General features: G+C 34.5%; 1 protein-coding gene across 3 annotated transcripts in view; it reads right to left on the bottom strand.

The window, feature by feature from the left end:
- Positions 1–18,070, bottom strand: part of LOC127876265 (IQ domain-containing protein H-like) — a 59,896-nt gene that overhangs the window by 33,235 nt on the left and 8,591 nt on the right. Inside the window, exons 1-5 of one of the 3 annotated variants that reach the window (XM_052421352.1) lie at positions 13,412–13,620; positions 10,765–10,961; positions 8,135–8,248; positions 2,437–2,606; positions 1,340–1,559 (exon numbers count right to left, since the gene is read on the bottom strand). In XM_052421352.1, the coding sequence (XP_052277312.1) occupies positions 1,340–1,559; positions 2,437–2,606; positions 8,135–8,248; positions 10,765–10,875 (615 nt within the window). In that variant the 5' untranslated portion in view covers positions 10,876–10,961; positions 13,412–13,620. Of the gene's footprint in view, positions 1–1,339; positions 1,560–2,436; positions 2,607–8,134; positions 8,249–10,764; positions 10,962–13,411; positions 13,621–18,070 lie in introns of those variants that run through there. The other 2 variants (XM_052421353.1, XM_052421355.1) reach the window with 2 other exon arrangements.

Genomic DNA, 18,070 nt, shown 5'->3' with positions numbered 1-18,070 from the left:
TAACAATTTTCACACTCATCCAAGATATCATTGAGACCAATCTTCTGACCAAATTTCATGAACATTGGACAATAAATGTGGCCTCTAGAGCGTTAACAAGGGTTTGCTAAAGCCATATATAGCCATATAAGGAAAAATGACCCGCCCCCTGGTGGCCATGTTTTTAAAGCAACCAAAACCATTTTCATACTCATCCAAGATATCATTGGGACAAATCTTCTGACCAAGTTTCATGAAGATTGGAAAATAAAAGTGGTTTCTAAAGTGTAAACAAGGTTTTACTATAGCCATATAAGGAAAAAGGCCCCCCCCCCCTGGCGGCCATGTTTTTCACCCAACCGGCATCATTTTTGAACTTGTCTAAGATATTATTGGGATGAATCTTCTGACCAAGTTTTGTGAAGATCGGACAATAAATGTGGCCTCTTGAGTGTTAACAAGGCAAATGTTGACGCCGCACAACGCACGACGGACAAAAGGCGATCGCAAAAGCTCACCATGAGCACACTGTGCTCAGGTGAGCTAAAAAAACACTAAAAAGTGCACAATTTCTTAATGCATCACATCACAAACAAGCCCCATAGACACAACACAGCATCCACACATTCAGTACCACTGGCAAATTAAGAGCCCTTTGAGCAAGCTTCTGAAAAGTAAATTAAATTGAGTTCCTCAATACAGAAGCAACATTTTGTTACTAACTGTTGAGATGGTGTTTGTTTGGGATATTTTTGCCAATAAATAACAGTTGGGTATTTTCAACACTTAATAAAAGTCTGGAAAGACTTAACATGGCTAGAGAAAGAGCATGCATATAGATACTTTCAATTATAACTGAATGGACAACTTGCATAGCTCACCGAATTTCAAATATTGCAAACTCTTTAAGATTACACGCTTAAATTATGTCCTAAGTTCAACCTCAGTTTTGTTTGTGCATGTGTTCACAATATAAATTATACATTTATGGTAAGTTTGTGCCATATTCTTTTATTTATTAAACTCCAAATGACTATAAAAACTAATGTATTCTATACATCAGATCTGTATTTACATATGAGTCTTGTGCTGGTAAAACTAGGCTTTATGCATGTGCTCAAAGAGTTATCTCAGATTAGCCTGCAAACTCTGCACAGGCTAATCAGAGACAACACTTTCTGCCTACACCAAATTATCATTCAGAATAGACATCCTTAAAACAAAAATACCACAAAAGCAAAATGTTCTGTCCCTGATTTGCCTGTGCAGACTGCACAGGCTAATCTTGGACAACACTTAACGCACATGCATTAAGCCCTGTTTTCACAGAGTGAGGCTCATATAGAAATGCTGACAGTACCTTCTTCTCCTTAGACTGGGGTATGAGAGGTAGCTGGATGCCAAAGTTCTCATTGAGGACGCCTCTGTTGGCCTGACTATGGGGGTTGTACATGACCCTCAAGGCCAGGGCCTGCTTGCTCTGCTGCCCTGGGGTCAGGCCCTGGAGCTGAGTGCTCTCCCCCTTACGCAGGGGCAGTAGAGGGGCTGCGCCTGGGGGAACCGGCTGCCGCAGTCTGTCCCTGAGCAAAATGGAACAGGCAAATGAAGTCATGAAAATGAGCAATTTGACCATGGCCCATGCAAGCTCATGCTTTTATATTATTGCTTAAGCAAGAAAACACTACCAGTTTGCTTTTAAACAACTAGGTAATTATTTACCATCTCTTTCTTACACTTTTAACCAGTAAACAATATTCTAAGAATTGTTAAAGTTCTCAAATTCTAATTTTAACTTGGTGTTCATATCATCTTATCACATGTTCATCACTCTTAAGTTATAACAGCTCTTCTAATGTCAACATTACTAGTCTGTACATGTGCAAACTCTGCACCGGGGGCCGTATTCAGCAACAATTCTTTACTTAAGAATAACGAAAATTCTTTATTCTGTTCTTTTCTAAGTACGTTCTTAGGTCGATTCTTTATCGCTATTCACCAACACTATTTTTAGCGTTCTTTACAAAGAATTATTTGTTATTAATGTAAACGGCATTGGTACCCGGCAATTTCGGAAACCAAAAAGAAAATTCTAAACCATTTTCGTGTCTTCTGTCACAACAAACAATATGGCGGACAGCATTACTGTCTATAGAAATTGATCTGAACTGAGTAGGAAACTGTGATTGCAAATGAAATAATAAAGAACCACGATGTCCTGTTAGGACCAATGACAGGTTGCGGAGCGATGAAGTTAGGTGAAGTAAGGCGTAGAGGATGGGAAGCGGTGGCAAATGTGCTAAACTGGTTTGCACATTCAGTCAAATTGGTGTTTTTTTTCTTGGGTTCAAGTATATTCTTTATCCTTAGGTCTCAAATGAGCCAGTCATTAAAAGCCCTCAAAATGTGCCCTGAAGTCAAAAATCAGAAAAACATGATAGAAATGTTATCAGTCTGTACCTGGACACATAGGCGTTGTTGCTCATCTCGACCCTCTGTTGGGTGCGGGTCTGTTTACGGAGGTCCCAGGTGGTCTCCAGGGTCATGAAGCCTGGGGGCTGGATGGCATCGGCGCTGGGCAGGGTCTGCACACGGTTGTTCAGCTGACTGAGCATCTGCTCGGCCCTCTCCTGATATAAATGAGCCTCATGCTTAGACAATTGGGCTTAATTCACGTGCATAAAGTGTAGTCGAAGATTTGCCTGTGCAGCCAAAAAATTCCGTAAGCGGAAAGTGCTGTCCCTGATAAGCATGTGTGGACTGCGCAGGCTGATCTGGTACAACACTTTAAGTGTATGCATTAAGCCCAGTTTTCAAAGAAAAAGGCTCAAAAATGAATATCACAAATTCTTTAACACTGTTGTGATTTTTGTTATGTGGTATTGTTGTAAGTCAGCAGATAAGCATGAAATGAACATCCAAAATGTAAATGTCATTTCACTCTAATAAATTAACAACATAACTATGTCTTGAATACTACAGAAATTTAATCATACAGATCTGCCTGCAATTGATCTATTTGAAGATGCAACATATTAGTGGTCATACTTACAAACGACAGAAGAAATTATAACGCAATTTAATATTTCCAGTATGAAAGGCATGGAAGCTAACTGGAGACAACAAATGTATAGTGATATATTGGTCTTAATTTACAAGATGAGTACAGTCAGGTATGGTAATCATTAGTGCTGCAACAATATACCGGTATATCGGTATATATCGCAATCCGCATATTGTATTGCGATACCATTTTCATCATACCGGTACAAATATTTTACAAAAATGTATTCACATTTCATCCAGAAAAGCCATCCGAAATAATGGTATCAAAGTTAACAAAACTAAGCGGTGCAAATAAATTTTTACGTAAATATAGCATTCTAAAAAGTAGTGCTGCAACAATACGCCAAAAACCGTATTGCAATATATTGTTAGTTCAAAAACCCGTATTGCAATATATCGCAATATATTGCTAACTTGTACCAAATTATAACTTGCCAATTACCCGATAATCCAGTACATTCAAGTTTTATAGCAAATTCTGGTAAATATTTACTATAAATGTGCTCAAGAATTACAAGAAACACAAAAATTTGCAAATTATCTTAAGTATCAAATACATTTTGGCATTTGTTACTATTTAAAGATGTGATGAATCACGTCCAACCAGGGCGTTTGTTTTGCCACTGAACACACGTAAATCGCCTAATGTGATGTTCCCGCTTTTATACAACACAAAATACACCCATACTTTCCATGCGACGTTCTACATGTCTGCATAATTTTCGCGCGCTTTTTATTGAGACAAAGGATAAAGCACTTTTTATTTGACGCTAGAATTTTGTATTGTCGCGTTAGCATTAAAATTTGGAAGCTTGTTTCTGAAATTCGGATTACAAATTTAGTAATGCTCAATTCAGAATTGAACGAAACATTTACAGTTGTGGGCAATTAATTCAACGATAATCTGTTCAAAAGCATCAAACAAATGCTCCCATGTAACAACTTTTCTCCGTATAATACACTTTTTAGAATGCTATTTTTGCGTAAAAATTTATTTACACCGATTAGTTTTGTTAACTTTGATACCATTATTTCGGATGGCTTTTCTGGATGAAATGTGAATACATTTTCGTAAAATGTTTGTTCCGTAATGATGAAAATCGTATCGCAATACAATATGCGGATTGCGTATTGCGATATATACCGGTATATTGTTGCAGCACTACTAAAAAGTGTATTATAAGGAGTATAGTTGTTACATGGGAGCATTTGTTCGATGCCTTTGAACAGATTATCGTTAAATTAATTGCGCACAACTGTAAATGTTTCGTTCAATTCTGAATTGAGCATTATTAAATTTGTAATCCGAATTTCGGAAACACGCTTCCAAATTTTAATGCTAACGCGACAATACAAAATTCTAGTGTCAAATAAAAAGTGCTTTATCCTTTGTCTCAATAAAAAGCGCGCGAAAATTATGCAGACATGTAGAACGTCGCATGGAAAGTATGAATGTATTTTGTGTTGTATAAAAGCGGGAACATCACATTAGGCGATTTACGTGTGTTCAGTGGCAAAACAAACGCCCAGGTTGGACATGATTTCATCACATCTTTAAATAGTAACAAATGCCAAAATGTATTTGATACTTAAGATAATTTGCAAATGTTTGTGTTTCTTGTAATTCTTGAGCACACTTATAGTAAATATTTACCAGAATTTGCTATAAAACTTGAATGTACTGGATTATCCGGTAATTGGCAAGTTATAATTCTGGTACAAGTTAGCAATATATTGCGATATATTGCAATACGGGTTTTTGAACTGACAATATATTGCAATACGGTTTTTGGCGTATTGTTGCAGCACTAGTAATCATGCACATCCCTTAATCTTGCTTACTTTGCAATTTTGAAAATATTGAAGACTATGCATCTTATTTTATAACATTAGCAGCCGTTTTTAATTTAAGATTCACCAACAAATGTAAAGATGCAAATTAACATATTATATTCCTATCCTTAACCACTTTTATGATTATAATTCAGAATTAATTTAGTATGTTGCTCGTAATGTTAACAAACTTAAATTACTTAATTTTTTCACTTTTCTCAAGATTTAATAAATAATTATATATATTTGAAAATATTTTGTTCCTTGACATTCCAAGTCAATTTACTCTGACCAGCATAAGCATGGTACAAAAAAAGTTAACCTACAAAAATCGCAAATGAAAGAAAATCATTGCTAAATGATACAAAATCATGTGTGTGATTATGAATGGCTCAAATCATAATTTAACCCCTTTGCAAGTTGTCTCAACAAAATGAAATCTTACAAACCTTGTCAAAAACTTGTTAAAGCAAGTCAACATTGATAATTAAAAATGTGAATCATGACCAATAGACCAGTTTCACTATACTACCACTGTCACTATTTTTAGATATCACGTGACACTTCAAATTTCAGAACAAGGCGGAAGGAGTAACTTTCTTTGGCGGAGAATATTGATGATTACTAATACCAGTTGATTGTTATTGATGATACATTCGGGACTTTCATGAGCACAAACACTGGTTACAATAATGTCAAACATATGCATACAGGCACGCGTTTAATCAATACATTTATTAGAAATTATAATGTAAAGCAATTAAACATGAAACATCTAAATAATCATTCAACGACATAATAGCCTTTAGTGTATATTTATACATTTTATTAATCTTTATAAAAATACGAGTTACTCATGACCATCAGAGTAAAGGTGGTCTGAAGACTAAGTAAGCATTGATAATTAAACAAAACAAAGATATAGTGATATTTTTTTTATGAATGATCTAATGTGCAGGAGGTGTGTTGAATAACTATAAGACAAAGCACTTCAAAATGCAAAGTACATGACACTATGTATGTTATAATATATATATATATATATATATATATATATATATATATATATATATATATATATATATATATATATATATATATATATATATATATAATGGTATGTTAATTTTGTTTTTAATTGAATAAATTTTCGTTTACAGTGAATAGCAATATTGAAGAATTCTATAGACAAGTGAAAAAAAGTGATGCAAACTGGACCGTCTATGAATGCATATTCATAACTCTTAATACGTGATTATAAATTATAAATGACAAATTTATATATAATAAATTTCTATCTGTTTGTATTTTTCAGGAACATTATTTAACCCCATTGTGGTGAACTAAAGAGCTTGTATTGATTATGTTGTTCCGTACACTAACATACACTCTTTATAGGACTAAGCCACACGTAATTACAGAGTTTTATTTTAATGCCCCCGAAAAAGTATATAAATATAAAATATAGTCCATCCGTCCGGCTATCTATACAGTATTTAGTTTCTGACAATCTATATGGACAAATTAATTTCAGTTTGAGTATGTGGCGTAAAATAAGTTCTAGAAATGACCACGCAATACTACTACCAGGAGAAGACATTTCGGTATCACAGATTGTGTTTAACCCTTTCAGTGCGGGAACCGAATTTTGAAGGCCTGTGCAAACAGTTTGGATCCAGATGAGACGCCACAGAACGTGGCTTCTCATCAGGATCCAAACTGTTTGCTATTCTGATAGTATTCTTCGACAAAAAATCGAAGAAAATGCTAATTTTTGAAATTTAGCAGACAACATTTTAGCAGACGACAAATTTCCCAGCATGCAAAGGGTTAATAGCCAGACATCTGCTCCATGTTTATGTGGTTTATGACAACTTTTTGTTATTTAGAATTTGTCAGCACAGTATCTGATCAAAACGAGATAATGAGTTTGTTCTGAAAACAGGGGCAATAAAACCAAGGATCTATCAATAAACAAGATTATTGATCAATCTTTGATTATACACAGGGATAAAAATGCTTAAACGAAGATTGTTAAAATGTGAACATTCCAATAATTCAAGTACTTTAACCAAGAACATTTATTTTATAGATTAACACTAAAAACAGGAAGTATATATTACTGTTAATTCTGACAATGTCATCTTGTGTTGACAATATCATTACCTCGCCAAATGTTAAAAAAAGAGTGAAGGGTTGAAAGCTAAGATGCGACGTTGCGCGGCACTATTAGAAATGGATACATGTTCAGCCTCGTCTGGAATTCTGGGAGTCACGTGACTTCGCCCTCTTATCAATTTTGGCTTATTGTGAAAAGGGTCTATTAGCAGTCAGCGGCCTATGTTAAAACTTTAAGGAAGTTATTGTTTATTTAACCCAAGTGAAAAGTTGCCTATCAGACATTTAAAGTAGCTATCTATCACAAACAAAAGACAAAATGCTTATCATAAACAATTGTTAAAAATTTCTGTCTTTAATTGATGATCAATTCCTTATCATACATTAAAAGATGGTGTTCTGAATTTAATTAGACAAAATTCATCAAAGATTCCTAAAACAAGATATGTGTTTGTCAGAAACACAATGCACCCTATTGCGCCGCTTTGAAGCCATAAATTTGACCTTTGATCTTGAAGGATGACCTTGACCTTTCACCACTCAAAACGTGCAGCTCCTTAAGATACACAAGCATGCCAAATATCAAGTTGCTATGTTCAATATTAAAAAAGTGATGACCAAACTTTAACGAAGGTTAAAGTTTTAGGAAAGAAAAAACAATGATATTTGACCTTTTACCTTGAAGGATGACCATGACCTTTATTTTTCACCACTCAAAATGTGCAGCTCCATGAGATACACATGCATGCCAAATATGAAGTTGCTATCTTCAATATTGCAAAAGTAATAAAAATTTAACCAAGGTTAAAGTTTTGTGACACACACATACAATGACTGACACAATGACAGACAGACAGACAGGCCAAAAACAATATACTCCCGATCTTTCGATCCGGGGGCATAAAAACCTGAGATGTTGAATATTTCCATGCAGACAAGTTACCTATGATATCATAATATAAATAAAATATTTTGTCCTTTACTCAAGACAATTAAGAGACTGAAATCACATAAATACATAAATATTGCCAGTACACAAAAAAACAATCATTTCAAGACTCTAACAGTGTCTGTTTGATTTAACATACCAGTAACGCATGATCAGTTTTACCCCAGACAGTGTTATTGCAGTGTAACCTACCTGTAACCCCTGTTCAGTTTTACTGAGGGCATGCTCCAGCTCAGCGATGCTGATGGTTTTGCCGTCACCCTTGGAGGCGAGACTCTCCTTAAGCTGTCGGATGTCATCTTGAACCTGTAGAATAAAGGAATAAGGGCAAAATGATACCATTTAAATGTATTTCATATCCACAAACATAAACTGTTGTATTTAAGGGGCATATTTACGTAGCCTGCTGAGGCTGACATGAAATGAGGCAGTTGCCTTGGTTGAAATTAACTGCCATAAAATAAATTCATAAATGAAATAGTCTAATTTTGTCAGAAAATATTATACAGCAGTATATTATATTAGTATTATATTAGTATATTATCCACCTAATTCCAGGCAATCTAAGACGCCTTTAAGTTTGGACTTATTTCATTCGACATATACTACTTGCTGAATTAATGTTCTATGGAAGGGAGTGGGATGCAATGTCTCATCAACTCTTAGACTGATGCCACTTGAGTTTGCCTCTTAGCAATTCAAGTGTTTTACCACGCTATTATACAATCTATACAGAATAAATCTATCAATCTATGAGTTCTTAGTTACAGAATTTGTGAGAGACAAAATAGACAGACCTCAGACAATACAACCACAACAATTCAATGTCTACACTAATGTACTAATAGATCTTTTTGACATTTCCAAAATAAATACTTAGATACCAGGGGTATTTCATGGCTAAAATTATATATTTAGTACATATCCAATATTGTATAAAAAAACTACCAGTGTGGTAATTAAGGTTAACAAGCGATGTGTTTGTGAAACACTATGTCCCCATATATATGACCTTTGACCTTGAAGGATGCCCTTGACCTTGCCCCTTCACCCCTCAAAATATGCAGCTCCATGAGATACAATGCATGCCAAATATTAAGTTGCTAGCTTTCATATTGCACAAGTGTACATTAAATGAGCAGTTTTGACCCATATATTTGATCTTTGACCTTGAAGAATGACTTTGACCTTTCACCACTCAAAATGTGCAGCTCCATGAGATACACATGCATGCCAAATATGAAGTTGCTATCTTCAATATTGCAAAAGTTATGGCAAATGTTAAATTTGGGGCAAACAAACAAACAAACAAACCAACGGACAGGGCAAAAACAATATGTCCCCCACTTTAGTGGTGGGGGACATAAAAATAAAGGAATCTTGCTTATTTGATTTAAGTGTTAGGCTGACTAGTAGAAACAGATATTTTAAAGAGAACATGATATAAGATTTTTGTAATCCGTCTTTTAAGGTGATAACTTGAAAATACCAAAGCCTGGGGGACTCATGGTATCATTTTCAGCACTAAACTGACCTTTACACTAACAATTATAAAAATGTCAAGATTTTTAAAAGAATAAGCAACAAGGGCTGTTTGAAAAACATGCATGCCCCCATATGGGCTGTCAGTTGTAGTGGCAGCCATTGTGTGAATACGTTTTTGGCACTGTGACCTTGACCTTTGACCTAGTGACCTGAAAATCAATAGGGGTCATCTGCGAGTCATGATCAATGTACCTATGAAGTTTCATGATCCTAGGCGTTAGTTTTCTTGTGTTATCATCCTGAAACCATTTTACTGTGTCAAGTCACCCTGACCTTTGACCTAGTGACCTGAAAGTCGATAGGGGTCATCTGCGAGTCATGATCAATGTACCTATGAAGTTTCATGATCCTAGGCGTAAGCATTCTTGAGTTATCATCCGGAAACCATTTTTCTAATTTGATTCACCGTTAGCTTGACCTTTGACCTAGTGACCTGAAAATCATTATGGGTCATCTAAGAGTCATGATCAATGTACCTATGAAGTTTCATGATCCTAGGCATAAGCATTCTTGAGTTATCATCCAGAAACCATTTTACTATTTCGGGTCCCAGTGACCATGATCTTTGACCTAGTGACCTGAAAATCAATAGGGTTCATCTGCGAGTCATGATCAATGTACCTATGAAGTTTCATGATCCTAGGCAAAAGCGTTCTTGAGTTATCATCCGGAAACCATTTTACTATTTCGGATCACCGTGACTTTGACCTTTGACCTAGTGACCTGAAAATCAATAGGGGTCATCTGTGAGTCATGATCAATATATCTATGAAGTTTCATGATCCCAGGCATAAGCATTCTTGAGTTATCATCCGGAAATCATTTTACTATTTCAGGTCACCGTTACCAGGACTTTTGACCTAGTGACCTGAAAATCAATAGGGGTCATCTGCGAATCATGATCAATGTACCTATGAAGTTTCATGACCCTAGGCATAAGCGTTCTTGAGTTATCATCCGGAAACCATTTTACTATTTCAGATCACCGTGACCTTGACCTTTGACCTAGTGACCTCAAAATCAATAGGGGTCATCTGCGAGTCATGATCAATGTACCTATGAAGTTTCATGATCCTAGGCCTAAGCGTTCTTGAGTTATCATCCGGAAACCATCTGGTGTGCGAACGGACATACGGACGAACCGACATGAGCAAAACAATATACCCCCTCTTCTTCCAAGGGGGGCATAAATATCTAGGACCAACGAAAGAAAAAAACTTCGCAAATAAATAAATAAACTTAGTATCAATAAATTGCCCGAGATTAAAATCACTCACCAAAGCTAATTCTGGTAGGAAACTCTGATAACTGCAGTTCTCAACATTCTGACCAATCAGACCACGAAGTGGGGCCCTTAAAAGGGGCAACCGCTCGTCACTCATAGACATGAGTAGGGCTAGCTTTGTATTTCCTGATATGTAAACACCCTCCAAACACAAATATTTACTGCCTTCCAGTGTTTATTCATATTATTCTGTAGAAAGTCAATTGATTAAGACACATATATCACATACATGTTCAATAATTGTTGACTCTTAGACATTTTATTTATCAAGTAATATGCGTATTTCGTTTTTAATTCATGCTTAGTATATTAGTAGATTAATTAGTAGAACAATTAAACAAAACAAAACTATATCACATTACACATATGTTGCATTGTCTTGAAAAAGCTATACATATCTTTTAACCAGTTCCATTAAAAACATGCGCATGTAAACGGATACATTTATTTCTATTTAAATAGATATTAATGAATTTCAATTGGGTAAAACACGGACATGAAAAAAAATCTCAAAAGATATTCTTTCATCAACATACAAGATACTGCACTTAACTTATTTAGTGCAAACACTCCTCCCATTGCACATTCCAATATCCCCTAAAGTAAGAACGCTTTTGATAAGCTTTTAATACATGTATACATCAACCAGTTTGATTTTAGCTTTTGGTCTTTAAATAAACTTTATAGGATTTCATTAAAGATAAATCAATTAACTTAAGTTGAGAAACTAATGAAACTTACTCTGCTATTGAAATCTTTCTATAAGTGTATGGCAACCTATTTAAAGAAGGGTGTTTAATTAAACATTTGAGTATTATAATTACTAATAAAAGACTATTATAACTGGTGTGGCTTATTCCCTCACATTCAAATATGAATGTTCTATGCAATTAAACAAATAAGAAATTATCTTCATTAATACTCATTCCTATCTTTGAAGGTGCCCCATTCATCCAAATAAAATCCTCTCTGAAATGCTTCATGCATGTGTGTAAAGTGTTGTGCGATATAAGCCTGCGCAGACAGCACAGGCTTATTAGGGACTACCCTTTCCTCTTATATGGTATTGCTAGTTTGAAGGAAGTCTCAAGTTAATAGTCCCATTTTCCTAGAGCAAGGCTAAAATTGATGTTTTTTTGTTCTAAGATTCAGACGTCATTTTAGCACTCAACTTGACTATTGTCCATGCAAACAAAAATTCATCATTTTCAATTTTCACTGAATGACTCTGAGATAAAATAAAGAGGAATATCAAGTGTTCAATGCTCTTATTTTTTATAGTTTCAGATAAGGTTTTGAAATATATATAGCAGGAAGATTGTGGTTAAATATAATCTGTGTACAATGATGTTGAAAACCATTAATGTATTTATTCAAACATTTGTCTCACGGAGACACTATCACTAAGGAAGCCTTTAAAGTTTCCTTTTCTAAGTCTTATTTCATCCCTATGTAGCTACAAAATAAGAAATAACTTTAACTAGATCAAAATTAATTTGTAAAAAATATATATAAAGCATTAATATTTATTTATGTCGTCCAGTTTGTTACTCACAAATGAGAAAAGAAAATTGAATAGATTGGCCCACATAAAAATATTCCAAATACATGTATTCAACATCACATGCATCTTAAATGACAAAAAAAATGTCAACCCTATATTAAAATCCATATTGTGTCCTGTTTTTATAAAATATACTTTAAAACTTTTATTTTATGAGTTTGCCACATTGATAATAATAGTTACCATTAATATGAATGTAGAAGTCATGAAACATGTTGAAAAACTTAGTACCTAAGCACTTTATTCTTATAAAATATTGTTATTACCTATCAGAAAAAGTTTATCATAATTACTTCTTTTAAAAAAGATTATAGAAGTACAACTTAATGTGAAATCCAAACAATAACCATTTAAAGATTCAAAAATATGCGATAATGAACATTTTAAATAGGCTTTGTTACAATACAAGGGTTTGTTACAATGATACTTGCATTTTTACATTTCAGTAATTCCTTCTAGACTTATTGACTTCCTAATTATATCCAGCAAACAAATATATTACAAAACCAGTAAAAGAATCTTAAAATTCAACTTAAACTTGAACAATAATATGCAGAACTGTAATCAAATGTGTTTCTTTTTCAAATTCATGCATAATATTGACTGCATAATGATGTTAATCAATATCTAGTCACATGATGTTTAATATTAACTAATACATTTTAGAGAACTCAACTTAAAACTGTTCTTTTGTGTTTATTTTACAGTAACCAGTTTATTAAACATGAAATGCATGCATAATTATTAAATGGCAATGCAATTGCTAAAGATAATTAAACAAGATATGTGTTTGTCAGAAACACTATGTCCCCTTCTGCACTGCTTTGAAGCTATATATTTGACCTTTGACTTTGAAGGATGACCTTGACCTTTCACCACTCAAAATGTGCAGCTCCATATGAGATACACAAACATGCCAAATATGAAGTTGCTATGTTCAATATTGCAAAAGTTATGGCAAAATGTTAAAGTTGGAGCAAACAAACACACAAACCAACCAACCAACCGACAGGGCAAAACAATATGTCCCCCACTATAGTGGTGGGGGACATACAAAATAACACTTTTTACATACTTGCATATAAACAAAAAACAAAAAAAAACACTTTGTAATACAAGACACGAAATCCGCTTTTTTCACTTTTCACTTAATTCATCCCAAACTACTAACACGATTTTGCAAAAGCATCCCAATAATTAAAACACAAGAATCAATTCTTGTAATTAAGCATTTATTTCTAACTAAAGGTGACAATACACTTAAATGTCTTTGGCAAAACTGTGAACCAGACGAGAGAAACTATTTTTAAAGGTAATAAAGAGTATTGATTTCCTATATATACCTCTTAAAGAGCACTGATCTTTATCTCAAGCGTTAGAAAATGTTAGACGCCTCCTCGGATATTCAATTATGATTTACTGGTCACTGATAAACGCTATGCAGACTAATGTGACCAAGTGATTTTATATTAAATAATGTCATAACATTTATTTAATCATGAAACATAATTTCCATTATCTATGGACAGGGTGGGAATTTGAAATTCATCATTTCATTGCACAAACAAATCCACAAATGCATTAGGGGTAAAAATAGTATTAACAAATAATACATTCACTGAGAAAAAAGAAAAATTTATGACAGAAGAGACTAGTTCTATTACCCCAGAGAAAATCAATAACTTCACATTAAACATCAATTTCAACTCTATGGATTTTATTCAATTGAAAGATGTTCTCTCCAAATAATGTATAAATCGTCTACTGTGTAACAGATTAAAATTCATGTAGAACTACAGTCTCAAAACATTTACTTACAGACTTATAAATATTTAAATACCATTGTTTGGCAATATAATTATTATTGTTATGGAAATTATTGTTATTTAAATCCTATTAACAAAAATATGCAGTGACCTTCATTTTAAAGACCAATATTTATAAACCTGAAATCAAATATACAATTTTCAGTAAAATCTTTCTTGTGATAAGCTTCTTTACCCCCAGAGCTAGAGGACTCTACAATATTCTGTATACAAAATCTTTAATCCAGCAGGACCTGTGCTCTACAATTTCAGTTGCCCTGGCTGTACAGTTACTTGTCAAGATTTTAACATGTAACTAAAGGGGCCGTCCAACAGATTTTGGCATGTATTGAAGCTTGTCATTAAATGCTATAAATGCTTTATATTGATAAATTTAAACATTTCAACTAAAAAATCTCCTGCAAAAAAACAAGAATACAATTCAAACAAGACTATTGCCAAGCAAAATAGTCCTCTACCGGCTCCACCATTGTCAGAAATTCCACCGTTGTCAGAATTGTTGTTGTTGCCATAGCAACCAGAATTTTTGACGTAGGAACAAAATGAAATGCTGTGCATAATGTCCATATTGCCATCTATCCATGTTTCAAGTTTCATGAAAAAATATTAAGAACTTTTAAAGTATCGCAGGATCCAGAAAAGTGTGACTGACTGAATGACAGACTGACTGACAGACGGAGCGCAAACCATAATGTGATGTATTTTATAGCTATATAAGCAATCCTCGTAGTTTCCCATAATATTGTTTCGCGTCGATACAACGCTTTATCTGTTGGACGGCCCCTTTAATATACCATGTACATTTAAATAGCATAGAACAACAAGAATGGTGTCTCCTTATGTTGTTTTTCCTCTTTCCTCGTCAGACTAGCAGATTATTTTTGTACTTATCAGGACCACTTTTGGTTGTCAAACTTGTCCGACAGCATGCCATGACAAGGGCAATTTTGGTAGAATTTACCTTAATAACAGAAGTTGTCCATGCAACCTAAACCTTATTTTACATTGTTAGAAAAAGCCATGATTTTGTTTTAATGTTAGTCACTGTTATGGCTTTTGGCCAGCAACCTTATTTTATAACCCTGAAGACAGCATATTGTATTGATAATAACAAATTGAATAGTACAAAACTTTCAGTTGTGGACCTTCATAAATGACCCTTAATAATGTCCCTAAAAACCAACTTTGCCTTTTAAAATCTTTAATTTTTACAGACTAAATGTCTATACTTCTATCATATTGTAGTCTTCTGGTAAATTTGTTTATAGCTAACAAACATGTTTAAAACAATGTGAGATCCACTTTGAGAGCAATGTGTGCCTTTATTTGCACATAAATAAAGAAGATTTATTTCCTTAATGTTGTTAAACCCAGTCTGTTAATGTCCTCAATTTTATTTGGTCATCAAACAACAATGAAACAACATCAATACAAAATAAAGTGTTGGGCTTTCTTCAACAAAGTCTCAAAACAAGACTGTTAGTAAACACTGGGGTGACAATAAGAACAAAATGATGTCAATTAAGGTACACAGGAATATAAAAGGACAAAAAAAAAGTAATATATGTTTCCACTACCATGGCAAAATAAATAAGGGTATGTAGATGTGCTGAACTTTTTCAATAATTTACTCATTTACAAGTAACCAAATTAATTAGAAATTGCAAGGACAGGCAGAAATGTGTATTTAATATTCTTTTTCAGTATTTTTGTAAATTTTAAGTTAATTTAGAAAATATGCTGCTAGACTGATTTACACAAGCATACAAGTATATTGATGTGTCACCAAAGCTATATTTTGACAAATAAAAGTTTCCTTGTCAAATGAGAAATCAGCATTGTAGTTAAAAAGTATTAAAACTATTATTGAGTGAAATTGTACAAGAGCTGTACACTCACTAAAGAGCTGTAAAATCACTTGAAAAATAATTTGTTCAATGTTTGCCAGCTAAAGACATGGTGGTATCAGCAAACAATTTGCATAAAATCTGTCGGCCAATTATGTATAATTTAGTAATCAATCCACTATTTCCCAATAAATCAATTGAATAAATCACTAGTAAAGCAAATAATCAAATCTCTAAAACAAATGATTTTGTGAACTTAAAATTTCAATAAGCTTAAAGATTTCATAAATCCATCGATAGAAGACTGTGACTAGAACTTTTGTATTGGGGCTAGTGTAATTTTATAGACACTGAAGTGGTGTTTTTTCAAAAAAAAAAAATGACACAATTTTATGTATACTTATGACCAATATATACAAGTCTTTGTCAAGGACCTATACAATAATTGTAATTGTATATCAACAGGTTTGAACCAAATAAACCAATTCTATTCTTGATTTTAATAGTATATCAGCAAGTTTGAACCAAATAAGTGCAATTCTACTCTTTAATTTCTGGGTTAAAATTAAGAACTCGCACAATTGCAAAATGTGAGTAAAAAATTATTTTTGAGCGTACTGTTTGTTGCTCCTTGCCAAAATTGTGAGTAAAAATATTAACACTAAAATTATCAATACATTTTTACCTGTCATTTTTCGATAGGTATCTAAATCCCATATATGATCACAATTGAAAATGGGCCTATGTTTTTACTACCCCAGGTCAATCTCATAACATTTGGTCATATCTCCTAAAGGACGTTTTGGTTAAATAATTTATTTTCACATGCATAACTTTAAAGTTTTAAGTTGGGCAATATAATGTAATTGTTGTATGTTGTACAGTATGTGCAAGTTACACTCTTTTTTACAGTGAAAACCTTAAAACGAATCCTTTTTATAAATCGTCAAATTGTTCTGTCACATTTTTTTCCCTATAAAACTTATAATGCGTCAAATTTTCCCCTCAATTTGAAATACATTAGTTGGACCAAAATTGGGTCATTTACGGTGGCACTAAGGTGACATCACCTTGACTTGACTTGACTTGATCCTGAGTTTATTTGTCATCTGCTGCGGGATTAGTCCCAGTAGTTGGGGTAGGCAGCAGGTGGCTAGAGCGTCTAACCCCTGATTTCCACGCTCCTCTGTTCTGTGGGTCAGTGTCACCCATGCCACAGGTGTGCAGGTCATCCTTAATACAGACAGACCACGATTTTCTTGGTCTCCCTCTACCTCTAGCACCAGAAATGGCCATCTTCGAGATTGAATTGATGCAAGAGGTGGCACGCTCGACATGCCCATACCACCTCAGGCGTCTGGCTCTCAGTGATGCAGTGACTTCTGGTATCCCTAGTTTGCCATACAGCATGTCAGTGTGGACTCCGTCGTCAGGTTTGATACCGCAAATCCAGCGGGCCATTGCTCTGTCGTTTCTACGAAGTCTTTGTAGATCAGAAGCGGATGGTGCCCACGCTTCACTACCATGTAACATGGCAGAACGGACACAAGCATTGAACACATTGCCACGGATTTTAAGGGAAACATGCTTCGACGTCAGTATTGGTAGGAGCTTCTTAAACTTTCCCCAGGCAATGCAGCATCGGGTGATGATGGCAAGTTCGCAGCCTCCCCCAGCACATAGCGTGTCACCCAGATAGCAGAAGCTGGCCTCAACATCAAGCTGTGAGCCATCGATGACCACCTGGGTAACAGGTCTTCCATCAATTGGACGTGCCTGGTCCATGCATCTCGGGCAAACGTAGTCCGGGTTGCTGGTGATTCTTCCCTTGATGCCACTGCACTTTTTGTGCACCCACAGTTTGCACTGGGTACACTCAATCGAGTTCACTCCCACTCCACTCCTACATACCGCACAGGGATATGCTCCCGCATCGCGCAGAAGATTCAGTCCAGGGCCGGTGATCAAGAGCTTTGTCTTCTTCATATTGACCCTCAGCCCCTTGCTTTCCATTCCATCCTTCCAACCTTTCAATCTGGAGAGACACTCCTCCAGTGAGTC

Source organism: Dreissena polymorpha, chromosome 4, assembly GCF_020536995.1.
Source record: "Dreissena polymorpha isolate Duluth1 chromosome 4, UMN_Dpol_1.0, whole genome shotgun sequence".
Classification (NCBI taxonomy): Eukaryota; Metazoa; Mollusca; class Bivalvia; order Myida; family Dreissenidae; genus Dreissena; species Dreissena polymorpha.
The sequence above is the reverse complement of the archived record's forward strand: the minus strand, read 5'-3'. Positions and strand labels throughout refer to the sequence as shown.